The sequence below is a fragment of the Propithecus coquereli genome, unplaced genomic scaffold, assembly GCF_000956105.1.
Source record: "Propithecus coquereli isolate 6110/MARCELLA unplaced genomic scaffold, Pcoq_1.0 Scaffold9, whole genome shotgun sequence".
NCBI classification, from domain to species: Eukaryota; Metazoa; Chordata; class Mammalia; order Primates; family Indriidae; genus Propithecus; species Propithecus coquereli.
In genome coordinates, this window is record NW_012155284.1 from 17,273,080 (window position 1) to 17,290,995 (window position 17,916).

The 17,916-nt window shown below is 35.5% G+C and overlaps 1 protein-coding gene across 1 annotated transcript in view; it reads right to left on the reverse strand.

Moving 5' to 3' along the window:
- Positions 1–1,068: 1,068 nt before the first annotated feature.
- Positions 1,069–17,916, reverse strand: part of IPO11 (importin 11) — a 227,213-nt gene continuing 210,365 nt past the window's right edge. Inside the window, exon 24 of the mRNA XM_012664506.1 lies at positions 1,069–2,449. Within this exon, the coding sequence (XP_012519960.1) occupies positions 2,285–2,449 (165 nt within the window). The 3' untranslated portion in view covers positions 1,069–2,284. The remainder of the gene's footprint in view (positions 2,450–17,916) is intronic.

Sequence of the window (17,916 nt, forward strand, 5' to 3'; positions counted from 1 at the left end):
AGAGTAGTTTTCAAATGGCTATCAAATGACACAGCGATCACGTCGTCTTCTGTACATGAGCTCCTTGCCCCGCGTGCCTGCTGCTTCTCCACGTGCACTTCATCGAACGCCTATTTCCTCATATCACGTTGGCAACGTTTGTGTTCCTGCTGAATTGTGAAACTTCACGAAGGGAGGTGCCCTGATCTAACCCCAGAACGTAGCACAGCACTATGGCACCAAACAGCAACTCAACGAATACTAGGTGAATAAAGAAATAGGGAAAATAAAGGCCTAAAGTGAAGATTTCTCAAGAGAACGAGTATTTTGGTATGATTTGTGATGGGCGGAAGGGGAGCGGAGGTGAGAGGAGAAGAGAGATGAACTTATAATAAAACTTTAAAATGTTATTGTTGATCACATGGGCTTTTGTCAGAGGGTTGGGAGAAGTCTCTGGAATATAAAATAAATAGAAAAGGAGTATGTTTTTGAACTAGAAACAATCATTACCTTGTATTAGGAGCCACAGTTCAACCAGAGCCCTGGCTTGTCCTAAACTTAATATGTTTACTAAAACACTGTTAATGAATAGAATTCTGTAAATCAATAATTACATTTTATGTCTTAATTGAGCACTTAAAAATTCAAGATACATAAATTTTTATTTTTTCCTCATCCTAGAGTCCAAAGGCAAACATGAATTTTTTTGAGCTATTTACAAAGACTATTTTAACCTGTGAGTTAAAAAAATTAATCAAACTCTTGCTCTAAGATTTTACTTTTCTTTGCAAGGTAGCTATTTTGGTAATATTTGCTATGGCACCATAATGAAATCTGTCAGGAATTAGAAAGATGAATATTTTACTATAACTGAAAAACTGGAGCATATTTGAGAATATCTGATAACATTAATAGGGTTAGTGCTTCAAATGAGTCAGCAGAAATTCTTCTTAGATCAGTCTTGAGGACTGAGTAATAATGATAAGCCAGAGTATAAAAGAAAACTCCCCTTTATAATACACTGGGCTATTTTTTAAGGACTCATTTTTTTTGTATGTGTGGGGCAAGGAAAATAATCAGACAAATCAGTCAAAGGTGAGGTATCTTTGGAAAATTTAATTTGGACCATATTTTCTTCCTCTTGCTGAAAACATCAAATATCCCAATACATTTTGGGTTCCACAGCTTACAAAGGGGCAGTGGGTTTCCCGCAGTTACATACCGTATCCAACTTTCTATAGAAAGATAAGACATTTTCCAACCTTGCTTCTGCGTATTTTTTAAAAAATGCTTTAAAGGTTCCTTACAATAAATGCGAAGTAAAACAAAGTAAGGCTTTATTTTCTCCTTTTCCCCTTTTTATGTACTGCACGTTGGAGGAATAAGGAAGGAAGACTAGTTACGTCAGTGTTGGTACCCTGGGGATTGCTGCTGGGTCCTCCGAGGTGCACCCATATCACTGAGGCCCAGCTGCGCCCCTGCACTGAGGAACCTGAGAAGGGCAAGTGCAGCCATGAGGGACTGTCACAGCACAGGTGGGACGGGCGGCTGCCCGGTTCTTCTCGGTGCTCACAGGGCTGCTGGCTTTCAGGAATAACAAAGGAACTAGGACCAAATCATGACCAGAGGTCTCCCACCTGGTACAGCAGTACACAGGTTCATTTTTGTGGGCTCACAATGTACATTTACGGACTAAATAAATTTACTGGAAACATAACAAGAGAAAAATGCCTTTACTAATGCCTGTATCAAATTACTAGAATGAAAATAAAAGCATTTGTCTGATAAAACACATTTTCTATGTCAAATGAAAACAACTCCCTTGCAAGATAATCTTAGTAATGTATATCTGTTACTATATATTTTTTGATGGTGCACAAATTTAACTGTATCAGCTGAACAGCTTTGTCATTTTTCAAACTTGTAGTTTCATTAGTTTAAAAAAGGGATAAGGCAGCCAAATGTAACTAATTTTGGTTGCAGAAAAACATCTCAGACATTAGCCTTCATCTTCTTGAGTGTTAAGAGTACATGATGAAAAGATAATCAAACAGTTTCTTCTCTTAACAGGAAACTAAGCAGCTATTATCATCAAATGTACCTCTAGTAAACACAGGGCCCCCTCATAAATATAAAATTAAATTCTTTTGAGGAATAGGTTTGTGATTTTAGTTATGCAGGATTTACATTTATTTTTTATATTTTATAGTAAAAAATGTGTGGTCTTCACGTCTTCATTTTCATACGCAAGTGATTTCTTTATCTCAGCAGGCTCTCACATACAAATGGCAGGCTGGGTATGCTCTTAGAATCCTTGCAAAAACTCCTGTAGTTGGGTGACAATCTCTGTGTCCACCGTCTCCATGAGGGACTGGAAGCCTTGTTCTCCCAGTAACTCCTGCTGCGCCTTGAGCTTCTCGTAGATGAACTGCTGCAGTGACACGGTGTGCACAGGGTCCTTCAGCGCCAGCTGTCGGAAACAGAGAGGAGCCAAACTGTGTCAAAGAGCCAAAACAAGTTCATCTTACAGTGATTTACTAAAGTTCTTTGTAATCTCTTCCACAGTAACAAAAATTGTTTCAGCTTCCCTTCTTACAGGGATTCTAAAATGGTCTCATAGTGGAAAAATTCGTCAAAAGAATATTTCAGCTTATTAATCTATCCTCAGTTCCTGAGGGCCCTGTGAACAAGTTTTCTGATTAGCTCAGTTTCTCAAGAGCTGAAGATGCATCCATTTAAAGCAGATCCCTGGCAGAAAGCATCCTAAAAGAGACAGAACATGCTGAAGAGCACTGACACACATTGTCCTGATTCTCCTTAGGAAGATCAGGTACACTGTGGCACGTCGGGGTGCCCTCAGGATGGAGAGGGAAGATGCTGTTTGCCTACTCTGATTATCCATGCTATTTAAATTCGTGTAAATGCTTCTAGCTGAAACACAGGAAAAAAATTAAAAATTTAAAAATAAATATAAAGAAAAATAAATAATTAAAAAAAAATTTTACTCCTCCTCCCCTATCAGGATATTTGGAAAACAAAAAAAGTACAATTACATAAAAAGTAACCCATAATTTCACTCCCTAAAGATAATACTAACAACAGAAAATATTTTGCTTGCTTTTAGTCTTTTCTATGCCTGTGGTATGCTCAGACATACATATACACACAATTAGTACTGCTCTTTGCATTTATATTATCACAAAAAATTCTATTCTAACACACTTTAAGAGTTCTGAATCTACTATAATTTTTGTTATAGGCATGTCAATGTGATCATAGTATAGTTTAAATGCAATTTAAAATATGATTTTGCTGAGCAGTCTATCACAAACATTGCTCCATATTACTATGCAGCCTTTCCTCTCTGCATTTCAGTTTATGTTCTTAGGATAGCTTTCTCTATCCATTTCAGAAGAATTACTGGATTAAATAATGGGCATAGACAATTTTATGACTCCTGATACACATTATCAAGTTGTTTTCCCAATGGTTTGTACCAATTTAAAAGGTATAAATGTTTCTGGCTTCTGACACTGTTCTTACCACTGGTGGTATCATTATTTAAATGCTTTATAATTTAACAACTGAAAAATAATACACCATTGCTATAAGCTGCACATTTATCTCATTATCAATAAAACTGAACATCTGCAAGGCTTTAAGTAAAATGCATGAGTTTTTTTGGTCTGATATGGCTGTACGGAAATCCTTCTCTTTCTTTATTGATACTCAATTTTGTTCTTGGTAGATGAAGTAGCTGAATTACAATCACATCTGCTGTTTGAGCAATGTAAGCAGATTTAAAAATAATGACCACAAATGGAAAAGGCAACTGATAGCGAGAAATATAGCTGGCATGAAATTAAAATTAAACCCTATATATGACCATTCCAGGAGCACATGATAAATCCAAGGCAAGGTAATTTCAATACTAGTTTCCCTGGAAGACAAGAGAAAGCACACCAAGAAGAACTAACTGCAGACACAAAGACCTGTCTCTATAAGACTGAAGGCATCATTCTATAAAATGCATAGAAATTGAAGATGAACTTTTAAAATATTTGCTCTCTTAAGCAACATGCAACAATGTCCAATATTATTTTAATTACTAAGACCCCAAAGGAAAATACAGCAACAAAAATAAATGGGGCTTGATTAAATTAAAAAGCCTCTCCACAGAGGAGGAAAAAATCAACAGGGTAAACAGACAACCTACAGAATGGGAGAAGATATTTGCAAACTATATATCCAATAAAAGGCTAATATCCAGAATCTACAAAGAACTCAAATCAGCAAGAAAAAAAATAAACAACACCATTAAAAAGTGGGCAAAAGACAGAAGCAGAAGTTTTTCAAAAAGAAGATAGACAAATGACCAACAAACATATGAAGAAATGCTCAACATCATTAATCATCAGGGAATGCAAATGAAAACCACAATGAGCTATCACCATACTCGTGTGTGTATACACACACACATACCCCCCATGGAGTACTACTCAGCCATAAAATGGAATGAAATAATGTCTTTTGCAGCAACTTGGATGGAATTGGAGACCATTATCCTAAGCGAAGTATCTCAGGAATGGAAAAACAAACACAACGTGTACTTGCTAATAATTGGGATGATGGGCACGAAGAGATGTAAAGGTCACAGGAAATCAAGAAGTGTGGGCAGGGGGTGGGGGGGGAGTGTAAGAATCTACCTGTCAGGTACGATGAACACGATTCGGGTGGTGGGCACACAAAAAGCCCTGACTTAAGTGTTGTAAAAGGTATCCGTGTAACAAAAACATTTGTACCCCCTTAATATTTTGAAATTAAAAAAAGAAATAGATTTCTTACTAATGGGGAGGATGAGGATTTTGTTGAAACATAGCAAATTATCTGTAACTAAAACTATCTGCTACAATATGAGTGAAAAGCACCTGAGTTTAAAATTGCTGTTCATCAAATCCCTCCAACTACAGGAATGAAGCTTAATAGTATCACTTAAATGCTCTGTTTCAATTTATTGTAAGAAACAATAAACAGTTAACTTATCGCATCTCCATCCTTTAACTTCCAACAGATTAATAAAAAGTATCACCATACTAAAATCCACCAAATATAGCAGTACATCAGTATTATCTAAAACAAAAATGTAGTGATCAGTCACATGAAGATTAAACGCATTAATTTCTTTTAGGAAGACAGCTGTGCAGGGAAGAAGGACTCTCAAATTTATATCTTTAAAAGATCTTTTAAAAAAGCAAACTTTTTTTAAGACAAAACACCTGTTAGCAAATAATTGTCTCTTTTGGCTTGCGGTACACATTCATTAATCATACCTACTAATACCTTCTTGGAAAAAATATTATGTGAAATCAGTTGGTCAAAGATTTTTAGAGAAGAATCATTCCTGCACATCCACTACAAATCCAGATTCCATTTCTTTCAATCTAATAGTGTCTACAGTCTCACCAGAATTAAGAGACACTGAAGTCACTAATAGCATTTTCAAAGAATTTATTACCTTTACATAAATAATGACCATCTAACTTATAATAAACTTAATTACCCAATTTTGTGTGAAAAAATACAAAATTCCTACCAGGTTTACCAGGTAGTATGTTCTTGAGAAAATAATTAGTTTTCTAATGTAATAAATAAATTCTAAATCTGCCATTGGAGCAAATATGCTGCAAAGGTAGATGTGATGGAGACTTGCTTTCAAAATAATAGAGTCAAATATTTTTTTCTAATTCTTCCCACTAAGTACAACTAAGAACCCTAGACATTATACCTAAAACAAACATAAGACTCCAAAGGTGGGGAGAAAGGGGCAAACGGACTAGAGACTCAGCTTCTAGGGAACAATACAATGGAGAATTCCCCGGCTCTTTCCTTGCTTCCTGTGCCCCAGACTTGGAGCTAAAGAAGCCAGCAACCAGGAAAGGGACAGCCTAGCAAGACAGAAAACTTTTAGGCAATATTTGGTCTATTTTAGCCAAACATCACAGAAAAAACTGCAGTCCCCCTGACCCCACTCACGCCAGGCTGTTGCAAGGATTCAAGCCACCCATCCCTCAACAGTGTCAGTGGAGACCGCCTGGGGAGCCTAGACTCCTTCCTCTCTTCCCTAGGCAGGTATCAGTGGGGCTCAGTGGGAAACTTGGCCTCTGACACCCACCTGGCAAAAATGAGGTGGCACCCTCACTTCCCCTGCCAGAGCAGTGTCAGGAGAAGCTGGTTAAAACAGAAGACTTAAGTAAGATTTGTTTTTACAGCAATACCAAAAATGTCCAACTTTCAACAGAAAATCATTCAAAATACCAAAAACAGGGGCAAAGCAGGAGGGAAGTAGGTTTAAGTATAAAAGGGCAACATGAGGGATTCTTGTGAAGGAAATGTTCTGTACCTTGACTCTTATCAATGCCAATATCCTGGTTGTGATATCGCAGTATAGTTTTGCACGATGTTATTGGGAGAAATCGAGTAAAGGGTACATGTGATCTCTCTGTATTATTTCTTATAATCGCATGTGAAACTACAATGATCTCAAAACAAAACACTTAATTAAACAAATTAAATGTGGAGTCTCTCCTGAATCATCCATGCACTGACACCTAACAACCACTATGATATCAGAGGTACCTGACTTTGGAATACACTAAATGTCAATAGGCTCTCGGAAACTATGACTTTAAGTGAAACGACATATAACAAAACCAATTTTTTTTACCTCACCAATATTGTAATGAAACAATGTGATTCAAGGACTTGCTGTACTCCTTTTTGCTTAAAGTTGTAGTTTCCAAGAACCTATCAATGTCAAGTGAGCACTTAACTGTTTGGAACTTGGAACAGGAGAGAACAATATAAACCTGCTTATCTTATCATGCCTAAATGTGCACTAGATCAGCAAATTGGGGATCAGATTCTTAAGATTCATATATAGCACCCCAAAATGATACCATGACTTTTATATCACTTCCAGCTTCCTCGAAATTCCACCTAACAACAAAATCCCATCATTTCTATCCCAATTTTCATTCTATTTCTAACAAGGACACCTAGGAATGTCTGGCCTTTTTAAAAGTACCAAGTCTCTTCCCTTTTCCCAGACACTTTTTACATTGCTCTTGTATCCTACAACCTTGCTGTGGTTGTTCATTAGTTCTAATACAATTTTTTGGCTGAACTCCTTAGTATTTCCTATAAACAGGTTCATGTCATCTGTAAATAAAGACAGGTTTACTTCTTCCTTTCCAATCTGGATGCCTTTTATTTAGTGTTCTTGAGTGACTGCACAGGTCAGAATCTCCAGTACTATAATAGAAAAGGCAAGAGTGGACATTCTTGTTCCCAAACTTAGGAAGAAAGCATTCGGTCTTTCACCAGTAAGTACAATATTCATTGTAGGTTTTTGGCAGATGCCCTGTACATGCCTGGATAAGAAAGATCCCTAAGTTGGGGGGGGGGGGAGCAAGGGCAACATACGTAACCTAAACATCTGTACCCCCATAATATGCTGAAATAAAAAAAAAAAAAGGAAGATCCCTAAGAATTTTTGTCATGAATGAGTACGGGATTTTGTCATAATTTTTCTTCATCTGTTGCAATGATCATGTGGTTGTATACTTTATTCTACTAATACAGTGTACTACATTGATTTTCAGATGTTAAACCCATCTCGTAATCTTGGGATAAATCCCACTTGGTCATGATGTATTATCTTTTTTTTTTACGTTGTTTGATTCAGTTTGTTGGTATTTTGTTCAAGATTTTTGAATCTATATTCTCAAAGCATAATGGTCTGTAGTTTTCCTTTCTTGTGAAATCTTTGGCTTTAGTATCAGGGTGATGCCAGCTTCATAGAATGAATAAGGAAATGTTTCATCCTCCTTTATTTTTTGGAAGAATTGTAGAATACTGATATTAACTCTTTAAATGCTTGGTAGAAATTCACCAGTGAAGTCATTTGTGTCTGGGTTTTTCTTTGTGGGAAGATTTTTAATTACTAATATAATGTTTTTTACTTGTTTTTAACTTGTTAGATTTTCTATTTCTTTTTGAGTTGGTTTTGGTGTACCACTTTGAGAAACAACTTACATTTCCATCACCCCTTGGGGATAAATTACATAAATTTATCACTTGGGATGTTCTGTAAGTGTTCTCTTAATTATAGGATGTCTGCCAATCAAAGACCCAGCAAAGAAAACTTCTAGTGTGTTCCTTCTAGACTTGTTAAAATTTTTTAAGAGCTATAATATTTTACTTATTCTTAATAAAGTTATTTAATTCCCCCCACATATCACTGACCTTTTCTGAATTTTATATAATTATAATGTTATAGACTGAATTGTGCCCCCATCCCACCTCCAAATTCATTTGTTGAACTCCTAACCCACAATGTGATTGTATTTGGAAACATGGTCTTAAGGTTAAATAAGGCCATAAGGATAGGGCCCTAATCCAATATGACTGATGCACTTACAAGAAGAGAGAGAAACATCAGGGATGTAGGCACACAGAGAAAAGGCCATGTGAAGATATAGCAAGCAGGTGGCCATCTGCAAGCCAAGGAGAGAAACCTCAGGAGAAACCAACCCTGTTAATACCTTGATTGTGGACTTCCAGCCTCCAGAACTGTGAGAAATAAATTTCTGTTGTTTAAAGCCACCCAGTCTGTGATACTTTGTTACAGTAGCCCTAGCAGACTAATGCATATAGCATGTGCTAAGCACAATGATTAGGGCTATATGTATACTCCAGAAACAGATAAATATTAATACATAATTTTGCACAAGAGGATGGTAAACATACAGTAAAAAACATTTTTCAATAGGCTTACTAATTTGATGGGATTTTTGGGGTAATACATAAAATTGATATCACATAGAACTATCTAAAATCATGCCTGTTTTCTCTTGATCTTAACATTCAATGAGGAAACTTATTATTTTTGGGGTTTAGTTTGTTCTCCTGTGACCATATATACGTCAACAATATACCAATGACTGTTGAGTATATGTATGTCAGGGTATAAGGATAAAAATTATTCAGCAGTTTCAAACTACATTGTACTTCACCCCCCAACTCAGAAGCTGCTATATCTTAGGAGATGAGATGTATCGCATGCATAGTTTTTTTTTTTTTTTTTTTTTGAGACAGAGTCTCACTCTGTTGCCCAGAGTAGAGTGCCGTGGTGTCAGCCTAGCTCACAGCAACCTCAAGCAATCCTACTGCCTCAGCCTCCCGAGTAGCTGGGACTACAGACACGCGCCACCATGCCTGGCTAATTTTTTCTATATAGATTTTTAGTTTTTCAAATAATTTCTTTCGATTTTTAGTAGAGACGAGGTCTCGCTCTTGCTCAGGCTGGTCTCGAACTTCTGACCTTGAGCGATCCACCCGCCTCGGCCTCCCAGAGTGCTAGGATTACAGGCGTGAGCCACTGCGCCTGGCCTCGCATGCACAGTTTTTAAAAGTCTTGGGGATTTTACATCTCCTCTTCCAACACACTGTATGATAATACAGAGTGCCCCTGTTTTCCCTCCTGGTGTTTTTAAGATGCTGAGAAAGGTTAATTCCACCATGTAAAAAGAAGTAACAATCCTTTGTAACTGAGTATTCATCTCCATCATCTTTTTTACTATTTAGCCACTTTTGGGGTATGGTGTTCCCTTTCACTGAGAAACTAAATGTGGCTCCATATTACTTCTAGAGTCTGTTATAATATATCAAGTCCAGCATTCTGTCTAAAGTTTTCTCTTCCACCATAACGTATCATCAAATAACATATACATGCATCACTTGTAGGTACACTAACCACAGGAAGACAAAACAGAAGCCAGCCTTTAATTTACTTCAGGTTAAATTCTTCTAGTCTTCTTCACAGACAGCAACAGGTCACAATCCAGAGATCTCAGTAACCTGGCAACCTCAACCAAGAATACACTGGCGTGAGGGGGGTGGTTTACAGGGAATTAACTTCCAAAGGTCTGTGAACAATCAAAATAGTTTGGCATCCACATGTCCAAATTCAAGCAAATTATTCATAGCAGAATTTGGTCAAAGAAATAAGAAATTGTTTATTTTTATCTTCCATACACTTATAACCAGTATGATTATCTTAGATTTGCTTAAATGCATAAGTTCAACAGGGATAAAAACCTGCTACAAGCACAAACAAAGGCAGCAGTGCCGAGGCTCAGTTCACAATCTGGCATTAATAATGGCAGGAGACAGAAAATCATTACAAATGGACCCAGGCTAAATGCAACGTGTAGTACTCTGGATTGAATCCCGGAACTAAGAGTATTAGTGGAAAAACTGGCAAAATCTAAATAAAAGTCTGGAGTTAGTTAATAGTAATGCGCCAATGTTGGTTTCTTAGTTTTGATAAATGTACCACATACATTTGATAAATGCAACATAAGATGTTAACATTAGGGGAAACTAGGTGAGGGGCACATGGGAACTCTCTGTATTACCTTTGTTACTTTTCCGTAAACCTAAAACTATTCCGAATTAAAAAGGTTATTCTAAAAAATGGTTTCAGGAATTACAAAAGTACACACCTCTGTGGCCATTTAGTATGGGGACAATCTGCTCTACAACTGGTATCTCAATTACCTTATATAAATGTTCAATATACAATTTTTAGTTAGCCTGGCAAGTTCTTTTTCGAGATGAAAAAACTGATGTCTCCAAGTTCTGGGTGACATCCAAGGTTGGTTTTTCTCAAGTTAATGACATCAGCAGAACTAGAATATAGATTTCCAAATTCCTGGTTTTGTTCTTTCCATTGCTTCCATATGTCTACCCCCTATTCTTGCCCTCCAAGGATGTTACATGATCATTTAAGAAATATTTCCATTAAAATGGTTAAGATAAAATTAGGAACCTTAACAAGCTTCAGTTATTAGCAAAAGATAATTACCCAGAATTCCTGACTCCAGGGTAACACTAGATAAATGAAGTTTCAATAGCCTGACTCATTTCAAAAGCCCATATACTACAGTTTAATGAGGAAGTAGCCCAGAATTGCTTGGTTTTACAATTATTACTCTAAGAGTGGTTCTGGTTGAACTATGTATCAGTTCCCTCTGTTGGTAATTACAATCTTTTGGACACATGCTTCGACCCACAAAGTATTTAGTCTTTAAAGGTGATACAAAATTTTAGTACCCATGGTGCTACTTACCAGGATGTATATTTCTTGTTCTTTGAGATTTTTATTCCTTGAAACAAAGTTTTCCATTATATTTCATTACATTAATCAGCAATTTCACTCAGCAATTCAGTGAAGCTAAATCTTTCATTTTCCTTATGTGGCATATCATGACATTATTCACTTTTTAAGCCTCCATATACTCTATGATAATTTTTGAGAAACTACTTACTGTAAAGTTATTTCAGATGGAATTTTGCTTAAGAGAAAAAGTGTTTTCTACCCTAGAAAAATATAGAACATTTTTGTAAGAATAATAATAGACTTTCCATGAGATTTGGTAAATTATACATAAAAACACTAGGTATATAACAACCAAAAATCTTAAAGGAAAATTTATCTACAACAATGTATAATATTTAACCATGTGGTCTTCAAAAATTCCTTAGTTTGATTAAAATATCTTCAGTTAAAATGTTTTGCTATACTGTATCTGTCAATTGCTGAAATGTATCTAAATTTCTAAAATCTGTTGGATATAAACTCTTCTAACTCTGTGGCTTAGTGAAGAGTGTGAGTCTGGCAGATGCCAATCAGACACATCTCATCAATAGGGCACAGCAATACAAATTCAATCACCAATTTTACCCATTGAGAAACCCAAGCTGTCCTTTGAGGAGCCTAGACTACAATTTCTAAATGATGAACCTGGAAGTAAAGGAGTTATTTTATATTGCTATGTGTATAAACACTGGGCCCTGGACTTCATGAGATCAAAATAACAGTATATACATGTCTCGGTGGCAAAAAGCAATTAGCTTGTAACAGAGGTTTTCTGATATAATTCTTTTTCTTTCCATCAGTCCTAGACCGTTATTACTTGGGTATTTTTACTATACTAGTTTCAGTTTTATTCCAGGATGCTTTTATTGCAAGGTGCTTCAAATCTTCGCCAAGTAAGCTTGACAGAAATGCACAACTGAAGCAATTAGTCAAAGCAATTATTTCAGGCCCAAGCTGAGCAACAGAACATCTCCTTATTTCTTCACATGTGCTTTGGCTATGCAATGATCTTCATCAGAGCAATTAAATAGGAATCAAAATATAATATCCTCATTTACTAAACTCCAACCACAAGCAAGACATACGCTAGGTATAGAATAAGCCATTCACATGTATTACTTCATTTAAAACTCACAATAAGGATAAACTCAGAAAGGGAAACCCCAGCAATGTCACAAAAAAATCCTTATACTAACAGTGGTTCTCACCCTTGGTAGTACAATGGGAATCATTTGGGGAACTTCAAAAAAAAAAAAAAATCATTGATGTGTAAGTCCCACTTCTAGTGATTCTGATTTCCAATCTAGTTTCAGGCACCAGGCTATTTAAAAGCTCCCCAGGTGATTCTGCTGTATATGTAAGAATAAGAAACACTGCTACAGAAAAACTTGGAACAGTTTTGAGGACTAACCTCTCAAGTGAACCCAATAAACCACTACAGATATTTTCACATTCATTAAAGTAACAGACCATAGACAACAACCCTTAAGTTGGTAATTATAAGCTCTATAAACTTAAATCCCATTTACCACCACTTGCTAGAAACTTTTCAGGTTTCCCTCTCCTTTAGTTTCACCGAGGCATTTTTGAGGTAGTTTTACTTTACTGTGTACATGCTAGGGAAAGTTGGTGTCCCTGTTCGACCACTTCACCGTCCAAGTGTTTAATGACCTTCTGATTTTGGTTTTTGTCTCCACAATCCCAAAGGCTTCTCCAAATTGCAGGGTAAATAAGATTCAAATTTGTAAGAGACTTTCATTCAGTCTGTTTTTCCCATTGGTTATTGCTGGCATATAATAGCAACATACATTTTTATTAAATTCTCTTCATAGTTGATCTGTTGATTTCCTTGGACTTTTGTGGCTTAAATGATCATTTCAATGACTTATGACTTTTGTCTCTTCTTTGCCAATACTTGAAGATTTCTGCATGCACACTCTTTCTTCTCATCACACTGGCTAGAAACTCCATGTGACAGACTATAAGTTCATCACCAAACCCTTTTACTCTTCTTCCGAGGAAAACAGATAGACCACATTTCCCAGCCAATGGAGTGCGAGCAGAAATGAGGAGTGCTATTAGTCAGCCTGACTCTTAAACCACTCCTACTCATTCTTTTCCCATTTTCCAGCCAGACAAAAGCCATGTGTTGAAGCCATGCATTTCAATAAATCTAGATCATCCCTGAAAGGCTGTGGATTTAAATATTCACTCCTACTCCTCCCTTTTTTGTGCTTTTCCCGAGCAAGAAATAAATTATTACATTAAGCTGACACTCTAGGGGTTTGTTATAGAAGATGAAATTACCTGGCATAGATCATTCATTATCCAGTGGTATTTCTGTTAGTTTCGAATATATATTTTATCATGTTAAGGTCATATTATTCTATTCCTAATTCAATAAGAAATTTTACCAGGAATAAATGCTGAATTTAACGTTAGATTCAACTTGTTAATAATAATTTATATTTTTGCATCTATATTTATAAAGCCATCTACATTTTTCTTTTCTTTTAGTCTTTTTTCTAGATTCTAGAATAGTTAAACTAGCACAGTGTTATCTATTCCTTAAAATTTGATGGGAGGGAGGGAAAGAAAGAAGAAAGAAAGGGAAAGAAGGGGATGAAAGGAGAAAGGGATGGAGAAAAAAAGAAGAAAAAAGGGAGAAAAGGGGGGAAGACAAATGCCGCTGAAAGGATGTCATTAGCAAAATTAAATGAATTGAACTACATTTAAAAAAAAAATTTAGCCCAGGCGTGCTAGGTCGCACCTCTGATCCCAGCACTTTGAAAGGCTGAGGCAGGAGGACAGCCTGAGGCCAGGAGCTGGAGGTTGCAGTTAGCTATGATGATACCACTGTACACTAGCTGAGACAACACACTAGATACTGTCTCAAAAAAATAGAAAATAAAAAAAATTGATAGCACATCCCAGTAAAACTACTTGTAATGAGCAAGCAAGAAACATTACTGAAAGGAGGGGGCAATTTAAAACATTTCTTCCATGGTTATAAATTTATTTCTACCTGGTCCTAAGTTTATATATATATTTTTTCGTAATTAACATTTTATTAGAAAATTGTCATTCTCACAAGATTTTCCATTAATTAGCCTAGAGTTGCATATATAAATACCTGAAGCCATACTATATGCCTTCCTATCCCTAATATTTTACATTTATACTCACTCCCCTATCCCTTGATTAGACAGACTAGGTTTATCTATTTTGTTGATATTGTAAAAAGAAAACATTTATTCATCAATTTTAGTAATTTTCTGCCTCCTTACTCATTTTTAAAATTATTAATGTCTTAGTTCTATTTTCCTAAGGTTGACTTTTTGCTTTTTCTCACATCTTCAAATGAATTCTGAGTTCATTTATTTTCATTCTTTCTTGTTTAATAAAAAGACTTATGGCTATGAATAATAGAGTTGTGCTTACATGTTTTCACGTGTAAAAACCTGTTATGTCACCTAGTTCAAAACTGCAAACTTCTCCTTTAAAATACTGTTTAAAAAACTTTACGTGATCAATATTTTTTGCAACCTGTGTTTAATTTCTGGTTTCACTTCATTGTGGTCCGGTAATATAATCTGTAGTATTTCTACTCTAGAAAGTTAGAGGTTTTCTATGTAAGCCTAGAATATGCTCACATTTTTGTAAATGTTCCATAAACATTTATGTATTCTATTTATAGGGTAGAATTTTTACATACTGTTATTTAGTTGACTGATCATATTTTTCAGATCTGTTACCACACATCCACTAGATCATCTTAGGTTCAACCAACCTTATAGGATCACAAGACTACCACAGGCTATCCTTAGCATCAGTTTATCCAGAAAGCCATGATGATGACATGATATCATAAAAAGGAAATGTGTAGGAAAACAGGATAAATTTTGCACCAGTGTAAAAATGTTGTGATCACTGATGCATTTTTAGAATCTGATAAAAATATGCTACCTTTTGAGATGACCCTTTCCATGTTTTATGAAAGCATTTCTACTGTAAATCAATTTTAGCAGTACAACGAGTATCTTCAATTTCCAACAATGGGGCAATCTCTTCATATTCAAAAAAATCAACTATAATATATAACTAAATTAATAAATAATAGAAAAATGTTCTTGTGTTTATCTTATTGTCATTAAAGTAAAATGACTTATACAGCAAAGTGTAATAGGCTATTTAGTGATATGCTATGCACATTCAATGTTATTAAATTAGAAAACAGACTGCCAGATATCTAAAAGTATTACTACCCAGCAATGTCTTTGATTCTATTACTTACTTCTCAGAAATGTAATTAATATTCATGTTTGTCTATTCTGTGAGAAAATATACTGTAAAACCACATATGTGCCATAATACACTGATCCTATTGTATGTAGATACCAGGTGATGCAGAGAATGAAAAGAGGTAAAAGAAACAGTGAGGAAAAATCACGTAAGATTTCTGTCTGCCAACTAAATGTCATCTTTAGATATGCTGAGTTTTCTGAGTATCGTTTATTTCTATCTATAACCTTATTACAGGGACTGAGAAATGTGAACACTACAACTGTAAACCATCCATAGGAAACACCTGCTCCCTTATATCTCCTTATTACTCCAATTGCTTCTATAGTTCCAAAAAGTGAGACCACTGAGCAAATCTTATGAGAATCTCAAATCTCTTAATAAAATGCTCTACAAGGTCAAGCTATCAGGTGAAGGACTGAAAAGCACAAGTGCTATAAATAGGAAATGTTGAATGAGAACCTATAAAGGCAAGAAAGTTTAATGAGTTGGTCAGTGTCCTCAATCTCTTATCAAAAACTGAGACTATCATTTCATCAAACTGCAAATCAATAATTTATAAAATATGACAGAATATGAAGGGACTGAATGGAGAATGAAAACTTTCCATCTTGACCACCTGCTGATGTAGCAATATTGTTACAGAAATTGCAATATTTATTTCTGGGCAGGGAAATACCAGTTATGGTTATTTAACGTAAGTTTGCTGGTGTGCTTGAAACGATCTCATGCATGTTTTAAAATAAGTGGTATATTTATTTTAATAGGTAGGCTTGGCACAAAACAAAAGAACAACTCCACAGCAGTGCCTCCACTATTGCAAAATCTGCATAAATCAAATGAAAAACTCAAAAAACAAAACAAAAAACAACCCACGACAGCATTGTGATTAAGAAAAATGTAAACTATGTATCACTGCTCAGAGAACTAAGCCTATCAACATTTAATTCACATACAAATGGAGGGAACATAGTCAGAATATCTACAATACCTTGAGATTTAAGACTATAAATGATTATGTATCAGTCTCTGAGAATTCGGCTTAGTTTTTGTTCAAGTAATAAATTCATAGTAAAATGAGAACAAATGCAGTTTCAGAACCATTTACAAAGCGGTATCGGTCAACTGGTATACCTGGTTACCAAAGGTAGATTTTTCCTGAACAAAGTCCAATCTCAAGTTCTTAGTAGATAGTTCATGTTACTGCGGACTTACAGGTTTAAGAAGTTTGCTACTGCTAGCACCTAATTCAATGAAAAGTTATTAAGGAACCACTTTGTACAATTCTAAGTGCAGGAATTCAAAGATAAAATAAATCCTGGAAACTGTATGTAAAGTGTGTTAAAAAAAAAATGGGGGGGGGTGTATTTAAGGTAACATGAAAATTAGTGATCTAACAAAAATTTTTATATTAAATGGTAAAAAGCAGCTGCTTTGAATACTGTTGGGAATGGGGCAGCTATTCTGTGTGTCTGTGTGGGGGGTCAGGGGGAAGAGGGAGAGAAAGAGGACATGGAGAGGAAAGGGGGCTAGAACAGAAAACAAAGAGAAGTTATTTCTCTCAGTTACTCAGGTCCCAGTAAAGCTAAGTGGATATGTGGACATATGTATAACGGCATCATTATTCACTGGATGGAAGCAATCTGTAGTTAACTGAATGATGAGGGGAGGAAGGGGTCAAGATCGCCAACTAGGAAAATGTCAGTAAGTTCTTTCTCTTAGAAAGCAAGGGTAACCACACTGGGGGAGGCCTCTTCCCTACAGTGTGCAGTACTACTAGGAACAATCTTGAATCTTTTCTTGCTAAAATTTTCTACTCTGCTTTTAAAAAAATTCCTCAAAAAACAAAAAATAATCAAACAAAACTTATTTTAAAATACATATACATCTAATCTATGATAAAAATCAATGAGAGAATAGGATCTGCATTAGAAAAACTGGCTTTATAGCCAAACTTGGTTAGAATGTAGTTATGCTGTAAAGTAACAAAATAAGTGGGTTTATAAAAAAATAACTGAGTTTTAAGACATGACCAAAAAAACAACAAAGTGAAAAGATTCTTTTATTCAGATGCAATATGATTTTTGAATAAAACACAATTTTGTTAACAGAAGTAAAAACCATTTATAACATGTTTCTATAGCTGTTCAATTAAAAAAAAATCTCTAAGGATTTCTGGTACAGTGGGCCTCACAGGTGACAGTGTGTTAGGGATGATAAAAGCTAAGGAGCAATGCAGAAGCCGCATAATTAACAATTCTACAGTTTGTGGAAATGTACAAAAGCAAACAGAAAAGAGCCTAGTGTAATATAATCAGTCACACCACACAGTGGCCATTTACGAAAGAAGAAAGAAAGAAAGAAAGAAAAGAAAGAAAGAAAAGAAAAGAAAAGAAAAGAAAAGGAAAGGAAAG